Source organism: Vanessa atalanta, chromosome 4 (assembly GCF_905147765.1).
Source record: "Vanessa atalanta chromosome 4, ilVanAtal1.2, whole genome shotgun sequence".
Taxonomy (NCBI): Eukaryota; Metazoa; Arthropoda; class Insecta; order Lepidoptera; family Nymphalidae; genus Vanessa; species Vanessa atalanta.
The window spans coordinates 7,349,328-7,373,824 of NC_061874.1; the positions used below are offsets into that span (position 1 = coordinate 7,349,328).

A 24,497-nucleotide genomic window follows, 5' to 3' on the forward strand; every position below is an offset into this window, starting at 1 on the left:
AAATCTGGAAAGGGATTTGTAATGACTAGTTTACGAGATCAGGTGGGTTGGGATTTTTGTAATAAAATGTCAACCGGCTCGCGCGCACCCGGCTTATGCGCAAGCGCACCCGCAGCTGCTGTTCGCCCTCAGCCCTCCTCTGACGTGTGCATTTGCCCTCTGAATAAACACCGACCAACTCTTTCGTTTTATTGTAATGTTCATATTTTGTTAATATAATAGTGCATAAAATAAAAAGTATTATAAACTCGCTACCCCAATTATTTTAATTATTTAATGAATATTATTTTAATAATTATTAACCTAAGCAAAATTAAGCTGTCTACGAATAAACCTTACGTTTATGGTGTTTTTTTAGCAGTGCAATTTACTTAATATAAATGATGTTAGGAGCTGATCGTATAAATAAGTTTACCTATTTATATTAGATGGCCGGAATACCTATGCATACGCATTACGCATATAATATAATTCATAAGATAACAGATAACTTATGGTTATGAGATAATAATGTATAAGTAAAAACAAAATAGATGTACCATGTTCCCATTGTACAAAGTAGTTTTAGTTTGCCGTAAATTGTTAATTTCTAAAGCTAAATCCTTATATTTGGCAATATTATCGATTGAAATAAAACAGGTTTTTTCAATTTGATTTCGACTAGAGACGAGTATCAAACTAATAATACACTTAGGTAATCTTTATTCTTCTGTCTTTGAATAACAATTAAAGTCTCTGTGTTTTATCAATTGGGATCAGTGAGATTATATAACTGAGATTTCGAGTCTACACATTCTCGAAATATATCATGTTTATATATCATCTTATAGTTTTTATGTGTGGAGTACTTATATAAGAATTAATTAATATTTTGTAATAGCTAATAATAATATAATTGATTTAGTTATGCAGTAAATTTAGTATTGAGTTAAAAAAAAAAAAGAGACAAAAATTACTCTAATCATTAAAAGCATAACATATTTCAACGCGGTGTATACGAGCCTAAACAGGAGAGGGGATTAACGTAGGGCTTCGAGAGTGGGTCCACGGGACATTGCGTTCCTTTACATGCGGCATACTACTTCAGTTTGACAGAACACACTTGTCTGTTTGGCTGCTTGCCGAGCGGCCGTGTGAGCTGTGACAGCGCTGCTAAATAAACTCGTTAAAACATAAACACTGTGCGAACTTTGTGAACCTTAAACCACGATCTAAGTAGCCTTAGGACTAGCTATTTTAAACTATTGTGGTGTGAAGTGTTTCTTAGTGGTTAAAATGGATTTATCTTGTGGAGAAAACTTACAAAATTCTGGAAATAACAGCAACACCAGTGGAAGGACAATGGACATGTGTGTCGCTGGACCTGATCGTGCCCTGGATCGAGACCCTAGGCTTTTGTTGAATCTTCTGACGCTAGAAAGAGTTCATGCATTACACACAGATTATTTTCAACATGTACAGATTGATATACAGCCTTTTATGCGGAAAGTTGTTACTACTTGGATGCTTGAGGTGAGCTCTTTTTTGATTTTTTATAAATAAAAATATACATGCATGCGTGAGATTTAGTCTTAATCTTGCATTTATTAGACGCCCTTTTCATTAAACTTAAACTATCGCCTACATCTTCCGACAACAGCTGATTAAAATTAGAGTGAATGACCTTAAATTTCTGAGAGCGTAAGGGAACTAAAGCTTTCTGTAGACATCTATGTTAAACTTTATATAAATTCAGGTATTAGTTGGTAGTTTTGTATTACTAGATCCAAATATTATATACGTTACGAAATTAATAATGTATGAAATTTATCTAATATAATTAAAGAAACATTTGCTGACTACCTACTTTTTACTTGTTATTACGCCCTTAATAGTCTTATGTAAAATTAATTGTGTTTAATGTGTATAATTAAACAATTATTAATTTTTAATCTTCAACGAGTTATTATATTAATGTTTGTTATTGTAATTAATTAATATGCTAGTAAACATGAGAACAATCATGTCAATAGTCATCGTATTTAACTAAGTATACTTAATAGGTGCTTAGTAGAACAAAATTGTAGTAGTATGTTAACGAGCCACATACCTGGAGTCTGGGCCAATGACAGTAATCTAACAATGTTGTGATGCACGTGTGATTACGTGAGGTATAAGCCCTTAGAATCGCTCGACACGAACGGAAACCTTTTTATTACAGTTTTTTTACGAAGACTCTGTTCGAGTTCAATGAGCAATGGAATCTTTATAATGTAGTGTAACAGGGCTTGCAAAAAACGTCTTACAGTTTATGTCTTGTATATGTATTCAACGGCTATCCTGTCGGTCTATGTATGTATTTATAGATGCAACTTTAATGCCCGATTTGGCGTTTTATTTATAAAATGTTTTAATTTGACGCGAATAAAACATCTTCTTTTTTTGTAAAATGAACTAGAAATAGAAATAAACCTAAAACATCTTCTGTATCTATCTCATTGCTATATCTAATATTGTTAAATCGTTGCCTCAGTAATTTACGAATATATAAATATTTTTTTAGAATAAAAAATAACCATACATTATTTGAAACCTTGTTGTTTCTTAACTCCTTTTTGTAATATAACTTAAGATAACAAGCATAATCTACACTAAAAAAAAAACATCCAGATCATTACATCTGTTTTCAATCGCGTAACCGTCAACTTACATTCCAACGACTAAGTTATCGGGGCTGTAGATGTAGGCATTATTAACAAAAATTGTAAACAATTAAAAGTGGAAGACGAATAAAATTAAAATTAGCGATTGAATAATTTATTACAAGTTTTACATCAAAATATTTAATAAAAAACAACAAAAACATTTTCTTATCTCATCTTAGTCATTTAGTTTAATATTAACTTGAAAGCTATTACGTAATTAGCGCAGATTGTTAAAATTGTGAACAATTAGTCTTAAAAAAATTATATGTTCTGTCTTATCAATGAATTACAATTACCAGGTTTGTGAAGAACAGCAGTGCGAGGAGCAGGTGTTTCCGTTGGCCGTGAGTTACATGGACAGATTATTGGCTCAACGTGCTATATCGCGGCAGCAGTTGCAACTGTTGGCTGTTACTGCCCTCCTCCTTGCCTCCAAGTTTCGCCAGTGTCATCCTCTCTCAGTCGACCTACTCTGCGCGTACACTGACAATTCCGTTTTCCCGCATGAAGTCCGGGTAAGATATAAAGTTTATTAATATGAAACTATATGAAATGATAATTGTAAGTTTTCATTTCAAGCTCAATCCCATACTGATAGCTGAAAAACTAGATGATTGCTTTGCCGTCTGCTTCATTAAAGTTTCTAATACTTTATTGTAACAAACATTATTTTAATTCGTTAAGATGATATGTGAATATAATTGGTATACGATATTATTCAAATCTTTAAAATTAGTTATCGCTGTAAAAAGATCAAAATCTTACGAAACGTTAATTGTAAGTTAACGCGTCGCGAAGCAGCCATACACCTTACATCCTGCGACGACCGCAAGGCGCTGCATTGTTTTGATTTTGTTGTGTATGAACTCGATTAGCTGAGTCAAATGTCACTCCTTCACCCTAAAGGACAACATTATATTACCCGTTTCCTTAAAGTTCTGCTTGTGAGTTTCCGGTGATTACTTCTTCCGCGACAGACATATTCTAGGGGCAAAGAATAATGTCGCTTTCTTACAAGTACAGAGCTGCAACGTGTGACGAAGTATTGAATTAGTCTCTACTTCCGACGGAAATGTGGGTAGCGAGACGTTATGATACATTGATAAGGCGATTCTTCTTACATCCGTACCATTTGATAACTGGTGTAGTACATTCATTATATTCCAGCTCACACTATTGTGTTAGAAAGTTCACACATTACGAATATTGTCATATACTCATAATTGTAATATTGTGTGAGCAGGTAGGCAGGTGTGATTCGGTAAATTAGTTTGCTAGCGCTCGTCAGTTTTTGACTTGTCGCTTTCACACGCGACTGTCGCCCTCACCAACCAAATGTTGCATTGTAATAATGACATCGCCTTAAATAAATAAGTCATGTATTAAGTCATACGAAACGTAGATTATTATGAATTCCCATACAACTACATAAGTGAATTAAATATTACAACGTATGTTAATATTTCTAACATTTGGTAGTACAAACCGTGACCGTGAGAAAGTACTCACGTTCTTTGATAAGTAGGAACCGTATGGCATAGTACCATATACTTCCTTGTAATTAATTCACGTGATGATCCCGATAACTCCACGATGTGTACGATAATGAAGTTGGAGGGTATGTGGCAGAAAGTTCCCATACTTAGCATTTAGCGTTGGATATAGAATATTATTAAATACCAGTACGGGTTGATATTTGTAAACAAGCTAATTGGTATACTATAACGATTATTTTTTTATAACAATTCATTTACTTACACATAATTAAAGAACAGCAGTAAATAAACACATGTAAGGAAATACTATGAGCAACATCACAACCCTGCAAGGTTTCATAAATATAATGCCTTTTCTAGATAATTAACTTCACCCTTATTATTTTTAGCCTTTGAGCTTCACTATGTGAATATCCCTAGACGTTGGTTCCCTGTTTTGCCCTTTACTTTCACAATTGTAATATGATTCGCTATTTTTTGCGGTTTCCGCCAGAGTCATCGTGTATGACGGTTAAGAATACCTTAAGGTATCTTTCATTAATTGTACATTTTCTAAGTATTTTGTTATATAAATGTACTGGGAAAATTAAAGGGTAACGGAAACTCGGTGATAGTATTACGGTATGTATAGTCTTAAGAATTAACAGTAAACAAGTATATTGTATGTACATTTAAAAAAGACAAGAACCCGATAGTACTTGTGGCTAATTTAAATCGGGGATATCGCAAAGCGCAATTCTCCGAAATGTGCTACATCTTCTGCTATAGGTTTTATATTTATCGGCTTAGTAGTTTTTTCAGTTACAAAAAAAAAACATCCTCGTGTATTAGTATAGATACAGAGTTCATATTATATGTGTATTTTTTTTTTGTTATAGCAATGGGAAGTTATGCTTCTACAACGACTAAATTGGCAACTCTCAATTGCCACAGCCTTCGACTTCGTAGAGCCTCTTTTGGCGCGAGTTCCGTGGGGCCGCTCCAATCCTCTCGTACGAACGCACGCCCTCACACTCACCTCCGTCTGTTATACAGGTAATTAATTGTTTTAGATAACTATATTATTTATGTAAAAGGATTTCAGTTCGCCAATATGTATTGTTACAGCAATATGCGGGTCGAATAGAATTTGGCCTTCCTTGACTTTATGGTAATTTTAGTTGATCGATAAATACAATGTTGTCTCAATTATAATATGCTTAAGTATGAAGTTTTAAATTTGATATTGAATCTTAAATTGACTATTGTGCAGCGATCTGTGATCTCGATGTTTCGGATGATATGATACGATTAGTGTGCGTGCAGTGGAGTGGTCACAAGCATTTAGGGGTTGAGGGAGGGTTGGATGTATCGGAACGCACATGCCGCTCGTGCCGTGATATCGTACACCTTGTGCCGCCACCCCACACGCTGACCCTTTCTAAAATTTCCATTGTTACACACAAATTATTGCAATTATATTTTAATAATTGTACATGCTGCAAGCACATTAACCAAGTTTTTTTTATGATGACATTACATTATAAATAAAAAAAGTAAGAAATATCGAATAATTCAGTCTTCAGGTCTTTTAAATAAATTCATCTTAAACTATTTCTATTTTAAAGATTTTATAATGTTGAACAATTAAGATGGAAACCAAGTCTGATTGGTTGGTGTGTTGATAACGTAAGAAAAACTGATCGCATTGTGTTGTTCAACTCTACTATAGCCATTACGTTATCTGAACTCAATCTGATTTATGGTATACCACGCCATGTGCTCGATACGGTCTTCTACTAGTGAATAAACATGCTCGTAAAGTCACGTCAACATAGATGTGTTTATTTTTATTTAAAAAAAAACTCGATTATTATATTTAAAGCAAGTTTAGTCTGTTATTCTAACCTACGCTTGTAATTATATATTAACCAGTGCGTAGATGTAAACAATAGAATAAAAAGTACGTACTTACTGATTGGTGATATTGAGTGATGAACGTTACACGTTATATGAATATTAATATTACTTACAACAAGAAGAAGCTAAAAAAAAAGTTAAAGCTAACGAGAAAAGGGTATCAACTACATACATATGTACGATAATGTACGCGTCTGCGTATGTCTATAGCATTGAAATATCGTTGTTCTTTTTAATTATATATATTAGATTTGAAAAGCCGAAAGACTAACTTTGTCCCTAATGTATAAGATTTTAAAAGGATAAAAAAATTCACAGTATTTCGTGTTTGTGAAACGTGTATTTTGTTGCTTTATACATGTTATAGTTAACACTTATTTATCGTTATTCGTTGGGGTGGTATGTAGGTAATTGCCACTGACCATCATTGACCCCTTGCGTTACAAGTACAAGTTCAAACGGGGGTAAGAAACTAATAATAAGAAGAATAATAATATTCATATGTACTTCGTAGATGTAAAAAGTTCGATGTTCATTATCATTTCATAATGAAGTTTGTAAATTACAATTCAGATACATTACAAAAATATATTACATCGATACGGCTCTTAACCCTCTTTGCCCCTATATCGACCATCGGATTTCGATAATAATTGATTTATGGCTATTGGTTTACCATTGGTGTATTTCAGTTTTGAAAACATTATGAAGTAACATTAAAATTGGAGGGACTGTATGTATACATTCTATTATAAATCTACTGTAGGCAGTACAATAATTTTTCTACTTATTAAAGCTTGATTCGTTCGTAAGGCATTTAGATGACTTTATCTCTTGCTTTGCTTATCATATGGTGTTATTGACCACAAAACTATAAGGTCATAATCATTATTGAATTATATTTTCACTTTTTAGTTTTATAATGATTATTGATTATTAATCTAAATCTTTAAAAACATTACCAACAAATAAATGTATATCTATTTACATCACTTTTAACAAACTGTACATATTTTAATTTAATAATTACATGCATGATTTTTTTTTTCTGTATGTTTGATGTTTGTTATTCGAGTAAATGTTTACAAAGCAAATAGAGTCCCATGCCGGAAGTATCCATAATTGCTAGTAACTGATCGCGCATTACCCTAAAGTGTTAACAGGTTAATAACACTTCTTGACCCTTAAACTTCCTTTCATGTAATAATATAGTACAGTTAATTTACGATTAAAACCATAGACATTTTTATGGTTTATTAAAACTTGAATGGTATAAAACTTAAACTTTGCATGTTTTTATTGTCAAGACAGTCGTAAGACGAGACGATCTTTATGTTTCACATTTTCGAAGATAGCAATCAAACTGTGTGATTATTGTAGTAACTCAAGTAACCGTGTCACGGTCGCGGTGACTTATGAGTCGATTTGTCGTGAGGGGAGCGACCGCGCCAGCTGAGTCGGCGACAATACGCGAAGACGTCCCGCGGCCATTGTCGTTACCCAAGCACTAAGGCCTGTCCCGGCATTTAACAAAGGGTCCCCGACAAAGACCGTCTCAGTACGCACCTGGCGTCCCGACCCTTAGCTATCTAACACGATACTTGGTTGTACGATACGTTTTACTCAGTCTTCCGACATTAGTTCTTACTAACAACTATTTCTTATTTGCCTATCAAAAGTAAACTTTTGAAATATGTATAATTCTTTGAAAAAAAAAAATTGATGCATTTCATTCAGCGGTATCGCAAGATATGCGAGTTCCGATGACTTACATAAATTCTCAATTTAATTATTGTTAATTTAAGTGTTTATGGTAGATGTTGATGATCTATATATTTATTCTAATATTCGATACACAATTTATAATAAATCTACAATATACCAATATTATAGATTTAGCCTCTATGATTATGACTATAGAGGCTAAATTTACAATGATTTAAATCATAGTATGTGTATTGTGATCACATCACGCGGAAATCATAAGATGAATTTTAATGAATCTCTGTATGGTTATTATAGTACTACGTTGCATCTAGTATGATATCTTTAGAATATATAAAGTCATGAAAAGGTTAGTAAAATCATTTTTTTTATAACTGAAGTCCACGTGGAGGAAGGCGCAGCTACCGTGAATTAAAGTAGAATAAATGATTCTACGACCCGACCCCTTTAATGACCCCAAAAATTAATATATTTTAAAATGAGACATTAGGACGATTTGATATTATATTACGACTAGTTTCACACAATTAGATAATGACATTAACTATTTGCAACCCTTGCACTTTTGCATCCATTTGTATAGGTAAGGATTCTCATAAAGGGTGTAGTCGAGACAGGTTCGACAAACGGAACTTAACGGTTCTTAAAGTCTGTTGGAGTAACGCTCATTACGTGTTCCAGGATAATTAGAAGTAGTAGGGTAAGACGGGGGTGTAGTCTTAGGCGTGCGTGGCCCTTTGGCTCGTGTGTCAGCAGATGTTGACTCCAACTGGCGGGCAACCTGTCGCACAACGGATCGCTTCGGTCCGGTGCCCGCGCGAGATCGTCTGATATCTGTCGTTCGTTTTTGATTCGTTAATCAGCTAACTGCTCGATAAAGCCCACAACAAACTTTTACCTCATATAATTTTATAGGCTCTTTTCACAGATGTTGTGATTTATTTTATCATGTTATTATAGTTGAAATCAATATAACTTTAAAACGTAAGAATTCAATTAATTAAAAAAATCCAGCGAAAGTTCACTGTTATGATATAAAATACTCATATTATTATAATTACGAAAGTTCCTTATTTTATTGCCTTAATGCGTTACTCGCAAGCTCTGACCTTAACGTTTCATAACAGTTTTTTTTCTTTAAGTAATGAGGTGTCTGTAGTATGTTAGCGTAAAGGAACTTATAAGGGCTTGCTACTAAGAAACATGTAGGCGGGCAGTGACCCAATCGTACCTACTCAGAAGCAGCAAACGGAAGGGTCGTGCCAGGTGTTAATACATCTGCCGTCTTGGGTCCCTCTACTCTACACCCAACGCGACTTAGTTGAATGTTTCAAAGTTTTACGGTTCATCACCTCATCTTCACCGTTAATATTCGCATTATTTGCAGATTATATGAGAAAACGTGATAGCGAATCAATGTTTAAGACGATCATCTTTCGTTTAAGTAATTGTTTTGACTTAATATACTCATGTTACTTCATATAAGGAAAATATTAAAATTATTAGAGATCGATTAGATGATTCGATCTTGAATATAAGTGTTAAATCACGAAACCCTCCTGGTTCGTGGCGAAATTGCAGCTGCGTCCTTGGCTAGTGAACTTAAGATGTAAATTACCATTATTCTTAGCCTATTGTGACGAGGTACGCAACACACAAAGATGCAGACGGGGACGGCATGCACAAATCTGGCAGCTGTTCGATTTTCCTTCCTTATTCTCAAACAACAATAGCATTCGTATTGTGCAAAATGTAACGTGATGGTTTTTTTATGTGGACCCCTTAGACCGTCGGTTGTCCTTTCTCGCATTTTAAATATTTCGGTTTGATTTTCTATATTTATTTCGGTAAATTATTGACGATTTACTCGTAAGGAATTCAAAATAAGTAGTACTGTTTTAACTTCTGAAGGTCGATAAAATAAAAGATTAACACAAGGCCAATAAGATGCAAGGTGCCCAGCCACCTGTCCGCCGCCGGTAATTATCTTGCAACAGATGCGCGCTACCTGCCTCCGTGCCTCTTTGTATCCGCATCGTAATGCTATAAAACAAGCTTATCAAAAACTATTGAAAACTAATTTATTTATATTGCAAAATTTTCTTGATAAATTTATTATGCATAGACGTGGTGAATTATTGAATTGAAATATAATTAAAGTAATAGCTTCTTATCTCATAATGTAAATATTTTTTAAGTACTTTCCTAGTAGAGATTGTAAGTTTTATTAGGTTTTGATCATTTACGTGTACACATTCCTTACTTTAGAGATAGAGCCGAATGTCAAAGTAACAGAAAACCGTTATTTCCAGTGTTTTTTAATATAACAATCATCTCGTGTATGCGATAAATACTAAAATTTTAAAAGCATTAACATCGAATATTGTCGTCCGGTTAATAGTACGGCCGGAGATACTATTCGAACCTATACAGATTTTTTTGCTACAATGGCTATCATCTGTCAAGTTTAAAATTAAATTAGAGTAAACTTGTGGATGAATTAATTTAATCTTTTATACCTTTTATTAAACTATAAATGTTAATGTAAAACATACATGTAAGTTTAATGACCTTAATATTTGTTTGTTAACAGAAACGGAGTTCCTGTTGGTACCGCCATCGTTGATCGCTGTGGCGTGTATAACGGCAGCGGCGCGGGGCTTGCGTGTGCGCATGACCATAAACGATCTATGCACTCTGACACGGACGCCTGCTGCTGCCGCCGAACTGGTCGCCAGACACGTTGAACGAGTGCTCGCTAGAGAAACACAACCACAAGAGCCCAGAACGAGACACATTCAACCTGTGAAGCAAACAGCGTCCGATCAAACTCAGCTACCAGACACCCCAACAGATGTCCAAGACATTCGTTTTTGAGTAACAAATGTTACTTATATAAATTTGTTATCCTCGTCTATGTTTACATAGACATATCCTACACAAATATGAAGTCAATTGATCTCATCTCTATTGATGAAATTGTTATGAATCGCGTTGAATGGATTTGATTGTTACGATATTTTTTTCGTCGCGCACCTGGGTGTACAAGTTTCTGGTTTATAAAAAATCGTTATTTATATTGGATTTCTTCAATGCGAACTTGGAAGATAGATTAGAAGAATTGCCCTTGATCTCAAATTACTATTTATGTAAAATACTTCGTTGTAATAGATTTGCGTTATTTATAAGGTAAACAGCTAACAGTTTGACAGTCTGCAAGCTCTCGGTAGTCTTGCTCTATGTTGATCTCCGTCGATTCCAAAAATTATATTTTAAGACTGTTTGTTACTATTGTTCTAAGATTTGCCTGATTATGAATAAATTACATTTGATGAAGTTTGTATCAGTTCAGCGCAAACTATCGACAAAAATAGAAGAAAAAAAAACCGAAAAATTACTATTTATTATACTGAATTTATTTTCAGTTTTATCTGTCAATTCCTAAATAAATTTGGTAGAAGCAAAATATGTTTTAACGAAGTCTAATTCGGATAATTTTTGTATTATAATTTAATGATATTAATAATAATTCTATTGTCGATTGTTTGCGTTTGACAAATTAACAGAAAAAAAATATTGATTTGGGCACATTGTATAGTTAGTTATTAATGTTTTATTTCATGAACTTTCCAGATTGTAATAGTAGTTATTTCGACAATATTTGTATCTTGATTGATTGATAAAATGTAAGGATCTCAATTATTTAACAAATTCTAAATGAAATGCGTGTATAGCGAGCATAGGTTTTAGTTTTAATTTTAGCCGGTTTCGAGTGAAAATGTTAAAGTATGTAATTTTTTATTTAGGTCGATGTTAAGTTTAGTAAATTCTAGTCACATGTTTTACACATTCCTGTTTTCGACCAAACTTTATATTTAGATTTAGATATAATAAATAAGCGTTTAATTAGAGTAATGTTGAAGACTTATTTGACTTACATTCTCTCTTAGAAATAAACTTATGATTATTATTTTTTAATTACTTTATAAAATACTCACATTCATAGATCAAGAGAGATAGTGTAGGACAAGTGGCCTTCCAGCGTAATTTATATTATATCGTATTTAATAATTATTTAGGTCACGTTTATACTAAGGGAGATTTATTTTGTAAACCGAAGTATCGAGGCGCGTCCAGCGTTACGCGGAGCTGATTAAGGTAATTAGAAAAAAAAATGGACGTGCTTTTAAGTTTTTCTATTTATAATTAAATTGAAACTTCATTCGTTTTTGAGCCCTTTTAAACATTATTTCTTATTAATTTATTGTGAAACTAATAAAGAAGTATTTATTCGATGAATATGAAAATAATGTTTACTTATACAATGTAATAAAATGTCTGAAATACAATGAAAAGTGTTTTACAATATCGTGAAACATTCCCACATGGACACATATTGTTGTTTTTGATAAATCTGCGTTAGTTGCTAAGACTAAGATAGTCTATTGTAGGTCAATGTGTACAGTTTTGGTTTTAAAATTTATGAAATAAAAAATTACCCAAAAAGAATTAAATATTTTAATCGTATTCAACAATTTCAGTTTCTAAAAATGATGATCCGATCAAATCAGCTAATTTTATTTATTTATTTATTTATTATGTTTTGCTAGGGAAGTTACATAAATTACACACCAATGAAATCATGTACAAAATAAGATACATTATGTACACCCATTCAAAAGCAAAAACTGCATGCATAGCGTTCTTGCTCCGATTACAATTATATAATTAAATATTAAAGTGCTTGATTTTACTTTTATTTCTATGGTTACTTGTCGATGGCATTCTAGACGCAATAGACGTAATGAGCGCTCATTATCAAGTAGGCTTTGATCAACGTTTCAGAAACTGTTTCATTTTCCCGTACCATCTAAGTATTAATTATATTATGTGTAACCTGATTTTTATAAAAATAGAGATAAAAATTGTCCGTCTAACTATCGGCCGATATCTATATACCTACTTATTACCAAATTTATCTATTTAAAAAAAAAATATAAACAAACAACTTGTAGATTTTTTGGAATTTACTCTTTGTAAACCAATACGTTTTAAGAAAATTTAAAATCTGCTCTAAATGCTTATGACTTTGTTAACAATGTGACTAATAAACTAGATATTGGTATAAAATGTTTGGCACTTTATCTGGAATTGGTAATGGCATTTGACACTATCAATATATCTAGTATTACAATCAATGGAACTTTAAGTTAATTAACTGAGGCAGAACTAAAAAAAAAGCCAGCATCTCACCAATTCTAATATTTTTTACACTAAATAATTAATTAAAAAAAATCAAAACGTGTTAAGACCTGAACTCGCTGGAACTTTGTAGAGATAGATGATAGTTTCATTTTCAACCATTAACTGAGGTAGAACTAAAAAAAAGTGCGAGTATCTCACCAATTTCGGAATTCACCAGAATTCCTTGGAACTTTGTAGAGATAGAAGCTACTTGTCACTTGGAAATATTAACTGAGACAGAACTCAAGAAAAAAATCAATTATCACTCCATTTTCGATATTTTTCACACTTAAGAATTAATTAAAAAAAATCGAAAAGTGCTAGATTCTACGTAACTTTGTTTTAAAAGTTATTTAAAACATAGAACTCAAAAGACTGTTTAGTCAAATTCTTTCGATTTTATGATTTATTAGCGAAATTAGCTCAGATTTTATAGTTTGATAAGTTTAGACGGACCAATTGTAAAATTTATTTGTTAGAACGCGTGCATCTTAACCGATGATTGCGGGTTCAAACCCTGTGAGGCACAACTGAATTTTCATGTGCTTAATGTGTATTTATAATTCATTCGGTGAAGGAAAACATAGTGAGGAAACCTGCATATGTCTAATTTCAACGAAATTCTGCCACATGTGTATTCCGCCAACCCGCATTGGAGCAGCGTGGTGGAAATTTACAGGCTGCTAATGCTAAAAAAAAAATGAGATTATAACGTCACACACATGTATTCTCTAAACCAGTAGTGCTTTTTAAATTTCAACTTAAGTCTTTAAAGCATGCATGTCTTAAGTATTAGTGAAGTAAGAGTTCATAATTCGGATTAATTGGCACTTAAATATATAAAAATAATTCGTAATTCATTAGAAATATGCTACGTCGCGATTTTTTATTTCGGTTTTATAAGCTTCGGTCATCCAAAACCAACCGAACTATTTATTAATTTACTTTTATTTTTAGTTTCACATGGTTAACTATACCAGCGCCATCTCGTTTTTCTAAATAAAACTATTTATATTTTGTCTTCCAATAGATGTCCTTAGTGTGCTTAATAACAAATAAATATATGTAGCTGGTATAATAATAGATGGCAGCACATATGAATAATGTAATTATGGTCGTAACTTCTACATTCATCGACAGATGTCAGTAGCTAAAACAGTTCCAGGTATTTTTGTCTCTTTGAATTCGAGCCCCACATTGCTCATAATTGAAGATTTACCGGGTGCTTAGCTATTTTATATATTTTGATTTAGTGATTTTGCCTCAGACTTTTTTTCGTCGATGGAAGTAATATAAATTATTAAATAAAATAAGGATGTTTTATGTCTCAAGGAACACCATACGTTATGTAAAAATGATAAATGGTTAATGAAAAATTTGTAAGTAAATAATGTTTTCAATAAAGTTTAAGCTACAGGGAGAAATCATCTATACTTAATTTCAGTAGGATTATTTATACGATAATATAAAATAAAGCATTGTTCCAGTAGGTTTTTAAAATCACTCCGGCATGTTTTTGTATTAGATTTCAACAACCGAATTTGAATTTTGGAGTAGTAGATTCGGAACTACATACTAAGAAGATTCAAGTGTATACAATTAAATTTATTTGTGCTGTTAAAATAATCGAATGCATATTGTATGTTTCTTATTATATACAGATATATATTCTTGTATTGTAAAAACATTTTCAAATAAAAAATTAGCATTGATAAATAAGGTTCTCTTTTGACATAAGATTTAATTGGTAAAGGTAAAAATATTTATGAAATTATAGTATAAACGAAAACTAACTTGGCCCCAAGAAGAATGTATTGACTTTGCGTAATCGTGTTTTGAAGCATTTGAAGTTTATATTCGAGTATTATTTATATAAGTATATTATAAAATGGAGATTTAATTAAAAAAAATATATTTAACAGAATTTCAGTTACTAGTAAATACTTAATTATCTATGAGCCGTGGCCCATGTAAAACGTCGATCATTGGATTATGTCTGGGCGAGCACTACTGAGTAATCACGTAATCATGTCCATAATTTATCTAGTCGGCGGTGAAGGAAAAAATCGTCATAAAACCACGCATGGTGTATCTGACGGATGAAATTCAGCTAAATGTACGATCCGTTCCGCAGTGCAGTAGCGAGGTGAAAGAGCCCCAATAAGGCTTTTGCCTAGCTGTAGGCCATTTACGGGCTGTTGCCAATACAACAGTACCATCTCATTAAAAATAGCTGCATGGCTTAGCATTTATTATTATAAGTAAGGTGTGTTGTTGACTTTGTTTTTGTGTTTGTATTGATCATATTTGTTTAGGAGTTTCGTTAAATAATATTATTTATTGAAAGTTTGGGATACAGCCCGATAATTATAATGAAATTATTTTCTTAGATTATTAATAAATTAACCCATTCCAAATATTCAATTAATTATTTTTCTTTTCTATCATTGTTTTTACTTTTTCAAACATACTTTTATGTTTGAATACTAACATTTCTATAACGCTTTTCACATTTTCGAAACATCAGACGTTTCCAACGTAAGTATAATACTTAATGTAAGTAAAAAATCAACTTATATTTCTCGCGTCGGTCATGTCGGTTTGTCTACAATTTTCGCATTTGCACTTGAAAGTCCGATACGACACCGAGGGAGCAAACACTCGGAGGTTTGGGAGGGAGGTATTGGGGATTCCGCAAAGCCAGGCGTACGAAAAAGCCAGGCGAGGAGAGCTCGGGGCGTCGAGGCAAACACACCGTCTCGGGAGAGCCGTTCATTAGTTGTTCAAACAACCCGACGGCGGCCACTTTGACAAGCGGCAGGACCTGCTCGTCCTCCATCTAGAGGATTCTTCCCCTTCACTGATCTAAGGTTAACTAAAGAGCTATCGGAGCTGCACATTGTAAATAGAGCGGTCTGTTGTGCTAATGAACCGCTCAGAACTGAGAATCAATAGTGGTCTCGTGATATACAATTCGTTGGAGTATTATTACATATTATTAATGTTGGTGTAGAAAAGTTATTTATTATAAAGTTATTTATTTTATAAAATGTTTTGTTCCCTAATTTTCATACAAGTAATGCAGACATTTTATTATTCTATATGTAAGTATATATCTGAGTTTATCTGGCAATCTTGATCTTAAATCGAATCCGCCTACGAAGCTTCTACCAATTTTGTTAAATTGTGCAATCGGCAAACTAATAGTATATAGTTGACTGTAAAATAAAAGTTGAATATTTACATTAATCTAGAACATTTAATATTTTACTTGTTGTATTTTGAAACAGTAGTAAAAAAGCCTGATCAGGTAAATCATTTTTTAAATAAAAGGTAAACGATAACTTCATTCATATACAATATTTAGACGTAGAATTTATACAAGTACATTGAGGTTTTCTAGTTGTGTTGTGGTTTGCAATAACGATAATGTCTCACTCATTAATCAGAGACGCAGGTGTATTGTCATACCCCTTTTGGCTTCGAGCAAAATACTATAACGTAGGGGAAGGTTGCTATCATTGGACCGGCTCTTTCATTGGACCGCCTAATTTTTTCCAAAACTATGCCTTTTACGACAAGTTAAATACGTTGCTAGGCAACAGCAGCGCACCCATTGCCCCCCCGCAAAACCTCAGTGCGCTTGCGACGCGTGGTAAGTAGCAATGCGTGCATCTGTGTCAGCGGCGACCGTGATATAAAAACCGAGCCACCAACAAACTGATGTAAGTAGCATTGTATTTATTAATGTTTGATGATTGTAATAGATCAGGATAGCAAATTTATCTGCTCTTACAGAGATGATGAAGTTTTTTACCTTATTTTACATATTTTTAAATACCCGCTTCAGTTCTGTTGATATACCTAGTTGCCATCAATGGACCACTATGGTGACGCCATTATTGGACCGGTCCAATCAAAGAAACTTAGCGAATTACTTATTTTCACTTAGTAGAATTCTAAGAAATGTTTTTGTCTGTATGATTTTTTTTAAAGTCCTTACGTTTACCTTAACATATTTTTCATAAAAATAAAATATCTAAATAGACACTCCAGCAATATTCAAAATGTAATATCCAAGTTAATAAATAAAGATTTTTGTATTGAGATTTTTTGTATTTCACTACATTTTTGTTATAATTACATTTCATTAGTATATTCCAGAATGTCGGCAGGGAAAAAGAAAAGGAAATATTATTTTTGGAATGAAACTTGTATGAAACTATTGGATTGAATGAAGCGAGTCAAATCTGTGGTGTTCCAAAAGAAGATTGGACGGGAAAAACCAAAAAGCTGTCGAAGAAGTTCAGATAGTTGGTTCAGAAAGACCTCTCCCTGAAGCTTTACAAATTGAATTAAGGGATCACATTGTCGAAATGGAAAATTCTTAATTTGGCATTACTCCAAAAGATGTCAGAGAATAAAAAAAATAAAATTAAATATTGTTTTAATAAAACCGAAGAAGTTACAGGAAAAAAATGGTAGTATGTATTTATGAAGCACCATCCAGATATAAAAAAATATATGATTATTATAAAAACTTTTGAATAAAAAAGTAATTCTTATTTTGTGTTTCATTTGAGTCACCTTTATTGGACCGTTAATACAAATGTTTCTAAGTCCATTGATGGCAACTTAGTGGTCCATTGAAGGTGACGGTGGTCCAAAGAAAGCAACTCCTCATTGAAGAGTTATTTTCGTATATTTTTAAAATCTCTCAACTTTCATTGCCAATAATTTATATATCATTAATTTACATAAATAGCATCACATTACAACATTTGGTTTCCGTTTGTCGATGATATTTCATGAGATATGATGTCATAAAGTTAAGTGGTCCAATCATAGCAACCTTCCCCTATTTATCGTACAAATAAACAACGAAAATGTCGAATATTACTGTTAAATAAGAAACTCATTCCAGTTAATTGAACTTAGCTTTTGTAATAACAGATTGTTTAATAGTTTGTTGGTGGTAGGGCTTTGTGGATTGTGTCTAGGTAGGTACCATTTACTTGCCACATACTCTACCGCCACACAGCAATAAATAGTATTGTTGTGTTCATGTCCAGTAACTACAGATACAAGGGATATAAAATCTTAGTTTTTAAGGTAAATATTAAGGACTTGTAGGGCCAATGTCTATGGACGGTGATGACTTATAATCAAGTGGTCCATTTGGCCGTCCGCTTAATTACATATATTAAAAATAAGGTGTTGATTACTTTGCATAGTTTTAGTATGTCAAGTAAAAGCGTATCTGAAAAATGTACGGGTAGGTATTGTAGCCGGTAATCATGGCGATTGGTAGGTCATCAATCAGCGGCTCAGGTGCCATGTCACCCCTGGACGTCGCACTGAAAATTCTAACGCCTCTATTCTACAGATTATAGTAAGTAACAATATTACGTACACGTACACGTACACATTCACGTACACGTGTACGTGTTTAAGTAAAATATTCAATAACGTAAACTAAGCTCATTTTTTTAATTTTTTTATTAAGCTTTTGTAGACATGGGTATAATAAAGATCTACATAACACGTTTATATCATAATATACATTTCTATTGGTTGTCATAATTTGTACTGTCAACTTCAACAATCATCAGCCAATTCAAATTACATATTCATCACTCCGTCTATTGGTAAAAAATGATTTAAATTCCGAGTGGTAAATTATGAGTTTATTGCGTAAATACGAGGTGGGTGGAATTTATTTTATAATGTGTAACTACGAGCAGTCTCTTCACAGATTGATAAACAGTAAATGTTCACATATGCGCAGTTAGTTTATTATAATCAAACAATTCTTAGACCATAATGCGTTGCCAACTTTGGAATCTAAAACTATTATATATACACTATCATTTATACTATACCTCTAAGTTTGTACCTGTGATTTTGTTATATTGGTTCATTCGCGTTTCATAACAAAACCTCCTTCTTCCTATCACTACAACGTTACTGTTACATGATGTATATATAAATAAGGCCGTTGCTACATAACGGAGCTTACACTTTTTGTTAGTTGTATCTAATATAAAATATATACATTTTAACTTACAAATAAGTATAAAAAACAACTTAGTTTTAGGTTTCATTCAGGCCACGGAAAAACCTTATAGGTCCACTTTCGTGTGTCAAACGTACACGATTTCCTTACAGACACGTCCCTATGTCATAGTCTATTTTCTTCATAGATACGTAACAATAACAGGTTACCATTGTTATCTTTAATAGTTATAGTATAGTTATATACCAATAGTATATGTATTAATAGATAAATAAGCGTAAATTAATTGATTCTAATTTATAAGGTCGATTAGGGGTACAAATACGGAAATTAAAACAATATAACGTATTTTTAGTGTCTAATGTAGTCCATCAAATGACTCTTTCATCCGATATACAAGAAAATGTACATCAAAATAAGCTTTTTCTCTTCTTTCTGGAACTACTGAGCCTAAAATAAATTAAAAACGAAGTGTAAATTCTTAAAATAAAGATTACAGAAAAAGTCTACGAAACGTAACAGTTCTTAAATAAGCCTTTAATTCTTATGGATTGGAAAATAATCGTTAAATACTAATGTATAATATCAGTCTATTAAAATGTACTATCAACTGTTATATATAGGTATTATAAATGACTGGCCTAATACTCTTGGATAACTGTTAAAACGTAGTAAAATAAAGGTTTTAGGTGTATCATCAAAATTTAATATTTTTGTTTCTTAGTCATTCAATATACTACATAGAATTTATCAGTTATATTCAAGTGTAATTTATCCTACATTTTTATGTATAAATATATTATCTTTAAGGATTATAAATTATTCGTATTGGTAAAATGAATTCACCATAATTTGGATGCGATAAAAAGTAAAAGTTAAACAAAATCCTTATGTCAATCATAATGAAGGCTAAGATTCATAGTAAGTGTTCTATGACGCGTAGTTTAGTTATATGTTAATTAAAAACAGCGATGTATGAGGCCACCCGGCATGTGGCCTCGGGGGCCCAAATTGAATTAGGAGACGCACGCATTCGCCCATAACCGCGCATTATCGGATTAGTTGCAACGCGCTGCTCTAGACTGACGATTACAACTTCTTTGTTTTGCTTTTGATTTTTATTATCAAAAGAAGTGCTATTCTTATATTCTATTATCTATATTAAGATTAACGAAAGAATCTTTATTCATTTCATTTGTATTATATTTGGTAATTATATAGGATCACGACACCGCCTTCTGATTTCTTTGAAACGGTGACGCATCATCTTCTTTTAAAAAAAAAATGTTAATATACATTTAATCACAGCATTCGTTTTTGAAATTAGGTGAAAAAATCGGCTCTGTTAACTATGAGTCTATGTGGTGTTGCGGGGTAAGTATATTTTAAAAAGTGAAGGTGATTGCTGTACTCATAACCACTGAGTTCCAAAATTGTTGAAAAGCGACCTAATTTTAGGGTTACAGAAATATATAATTAACAAAATTATTTTCCAAAAAAAGGTCATACGCCCTCATAATAAGAGTAGTTACATAGTTGTATAGAAATCAAAAAACACCTATGTACCTATAAAAAAATTCGCCTCAACATAGGAGGCGGGATACTAAACTTTTACCTTATTCTTAATGTGAAATGTTAAGTTTCACTGTTTTTATACACTCAATATTTTATTAAAATTTAAGGATGGTTAAATAAAATAAGAATAAATAAAATATTTTAGAACGTTTGACCTTACATAAGCGATATTATAAATATACGCGTTTCTTTTTCAATATTCTTTAGAAAAGATTAAGTAACATAATTAGAAACATAATAGCTAAAACATAAGTAATATTTTTTTGTCTTATATAATATTAACATAATAAACGTAAATATATAGCAACGGAAAAAGAAAAAAAAGGTTTTACGGGAAGCGAAAAACTACGCAGCAGTTGTTTGATTACAGGTCGCTAAGTGATCACATATATTACACAAAACTTGTTTTCCGTTCCCTTACGCCGAGTAAATACGATGTCAATGGATGTGAGTGTCGTTCGTTATTTTAAATAGATTTTTTGTTTATTGCACGATCGACTTTATCCTATTTAAAGATTTTGTTATTAAAAAAAAACAAAACTTGTATTAATAAAATTAAGTAATGCATATACACAAGTATCATATATATTTGATTGTAAACAAAACATTTTTGAATATTAAGTAGCTTCAATAAGTAAATAAACGTAAAGTAAAGATTATTGTTTGACTTACTTTTATCCATTTGGTTTCGGATAAATTATTTTACTAACTACACACAACAACTCGAGCTCAAGAACGGTGTAACTTTAAGAAATTATATTTTAAAGAATGCTGTTCCTGTAAGAAATGTTTACAAACTATTAAGAAATAAAGAAATGTTTACTATATCCTATGTGCAGGTTCGACCTTGTTACTGAATATTTCGTTCTTATCATCCAACCAATGAGTTGATGTTTAACTGACGCTGATGCTGACATATTATTTTTTATAGTATGTACATCAATTTAATAAGAAGATTGAGTTGAAAAATGACATTATAAATCATTTAATTATGCATTGTAATAACAAGATCTAAAAATCCTTAAAGTGATGGCCGCAAGGGAAAATATTTTGTGAAAACATGCCTGCAACGGAGAAGACCCTGGCACATACGAGTATATAACACATTTTATAAAACACAGTCATTTCCCACCGTCAGTACACTTCTTTTATGTTATGCAATTGATTTTAATATGATTTTATCAATCAAGAGACTGATTGATTCAAGAAGAAGCTTAACATGTATAATATATTTATTTATTAATATTATAGTAGAAAAAAGCCGAGAATTTCAACTTTCCTAGACAGAAAAGGCTATAATTTTTATGTTAGTTTTTCAATCTAAAAGTTGTATACAAACCTTATTGTATCCATGTGAAGCCGGGACGGCTAGCTAGTATCTATTTAACTACATTGCAACAGCGTGGTAGAATAAACTCCAGACGTCCTGAATAGTCTAGAATAATATGTTTTTATCGAAAAAATAAAAATTAAATATTGTTTCTAAAGCAATAAACTCAATGGTAATGGTAATGTTGATGACTAATAGGGATGATATTTTTAAACTGTAATTACGTGACATATCTGGAACGAAGTGTTTTACATAATCCTGCGTTTCCGATTTTAAGCAAGTGTGGATTGTAAATAACTACATATTATAAAATCAAGTCACTTAGTTGTTACTTCTGTCTGAACGCTATATTCTACAAAACTATTGGATTGATTTTCATGCGGTTTTCGTGGATGGAGTAATTCACAAGGAAGGTTTAAGTGTATAATTCATTACGCTTTTGTATAAATTGGCTGAATTATTATGACGCTTGTTGAAGATGTCAGAAAAAAGCAAACGCCGCGCTTCCACCGCTTAAGCCGACTTATAATATGTTTTACGATAAAAAACTTTTATATAGACTCTTATTCTACCCTTTTGAAGCGGGGATGGGTAGCTATTAAACTAACATTTCTAAGATTTTTCAAAGAGTTATTGAAGTCAACATTCCTTAAAAGCTGTATATTTCTACCTCTCTTACTAATTATGTAATTAATCGAAACCTTAATAACTGCATTTTAAGTAAGTCTTTTAATCATCCTAAACAATCATTCATATCAGTCGTTGTTGTATGTAATAGGTACCTATACCTACTAAAAAGTTAGAATCATCAACAACAAAAAAACTACATGCATTATCTAATACATCAAACGGAAAAATAAAAAAGGGAGTAACTGTGTTGCAATTACGATGAATAATAAATAAAGTGGCGGGATGCGTCGCTAGTCCCGCGGGACGACGTGGCGCGAGCGTTGCGTCGCGAATATTATACGCGTCATTTTCTCACGTACCCGTAGTGGTGTGCCTTATGCAACTTGTTCGCCACCCGCAGCGTACGACTACGCAAGGAATATTATGCTGGTAAAGACTATTTAGATAAAAATAATTGCATTTTATGATCTTGTTGCTATTTTTTTGTTTGCCAATATTTTGCTAATCGCTCTGTATATAATAATATAATATCTTATTTACCATGTTTTGGTATGACTAACAAAATAAGGTAAATAGTGATGCTATGACTAGCGAATCACAATGTCATGAGTTCACTTGTTTTTTATACTTATGTTACATTGTGAGACATTTTCATGATCTACTTCAAGATAATATTAACATAATTTATTAATTTAATTCCGTCCATCCTTTTAAGTACAACGATGTTACAAATATCTAAACTTACTTATTTTTTGTCATACTTTAAGAAATATTACCATTGCGCTACTAACTTTGGATACTATGTGCCTGTAGTTAACCGTTAAACCAGAACACAACATTACCTACTATGTACCTATTGCTGATTGGTGGTAGAATATTTCTATACTTACAGACTTGCAAAAAGTCTTACCACCAAGTATACATTAATAATATTTAATAAAATTATAAAGTTTAAAATTAATTTATTAAATATATTTTTTCATTTTTAATATTAACAGCGTACATTAACATCGTATATTACATTGTCATTAAGAACAAAGTTGGTGTCATTTAAGTAGTACCTACTTAAAAGTAAGATAATAAAACATAAAACACAATATAATAAATTAATTATGTTTCTTGCTATAATTAAAACTTTTATTTTATAATTAATAGTTTTCAAAATTTCCATATCAATTAGGTAACTCGTCCGCCATCCGCAGCTGAAAAGCGTTTCACAAATAGCTTATAACGGCCACCCTAAGACAACGATCAATCACTTGCGATACGAAACCTTTTCCTTGTACCAGATCCATCTAAACTTTTAGAATAGATCCATAATGTTATTTACTTGTAGGTATAACGCTTACGACAAAGTTGGAGTGCAATAGGGTCCCCGATTAAATATACCAACAGCCATTCATTAGTACCTACCTGGAGCGTTAATTACAACTTTTTTATTTTCCTCAATGACAAAGAAACTGTCGGCGAAAAGAAAAGTAGACAAGTGTCGTGACATGCACCCTCGAGCGTAGCGCAGAGGGGACGAGGGTGCGGGGACCAATGGGGCGGTATACCCGACCGCCGGGCTCGCCCATTGGCCCTCCTGGGGGTGCGGCCCCGCCCCCTCCTCGAGGCTCGCCCTTATTGAATTAGGCTTATCATTCGATTTCAAGTGGGGCGAGCGCGCGGTCCTCCGTGTCGGTAAAAACTATCCTTGTGATCCGATACCATCTGTAATCGGCATAATTCGATATACTCACGGCTCATCCAATTATGTGGCTGTGAGCTCTCGCGACCTCCGACACGTAAAGAACGCGCCCCGCGCGGCGCGCCACTTTTGGCGGGAGCTGAACATTTTTCGTTTCTTAGGTTTCGGAGCCGATGTTAGAAAGTGCGTTAAAAAAATAGGTGCAGCA

At 32.6% G+C, this 24,497-nt stretch overlaps 1 protein-coding gene across 1 annotated transcript; it reads left to right on the top strand.

The window, feature by feature from the left end:
- The first annotated feature begins 1,080 nt into the window (after nt 1-1,080).
- On the top strand, nt 1,081-12,299 carry LOC125077774 (G1/S-specific cyclin-D2-like). Its single transcript, XM_047689825.1, has 4 exons — nt 1,081-1,512; nt 2,984-3,199; nt 5,059-5,215; nt 10,398-12,299. Exons 1-4 carry the CDS (start codon nt 1,276-1,278, stop codon nt 10,679-10,681), a joined length of 894 nt encoding a protein of 297 aa, XP_047545781.1. The 5' UTR covers nt 1,081-1,275; the 3' UTR covers nt 10,682-12,299.
- The last annotated feature ends 12,198 nt before the right edge of the window (nt 12,300-24,497 follow it).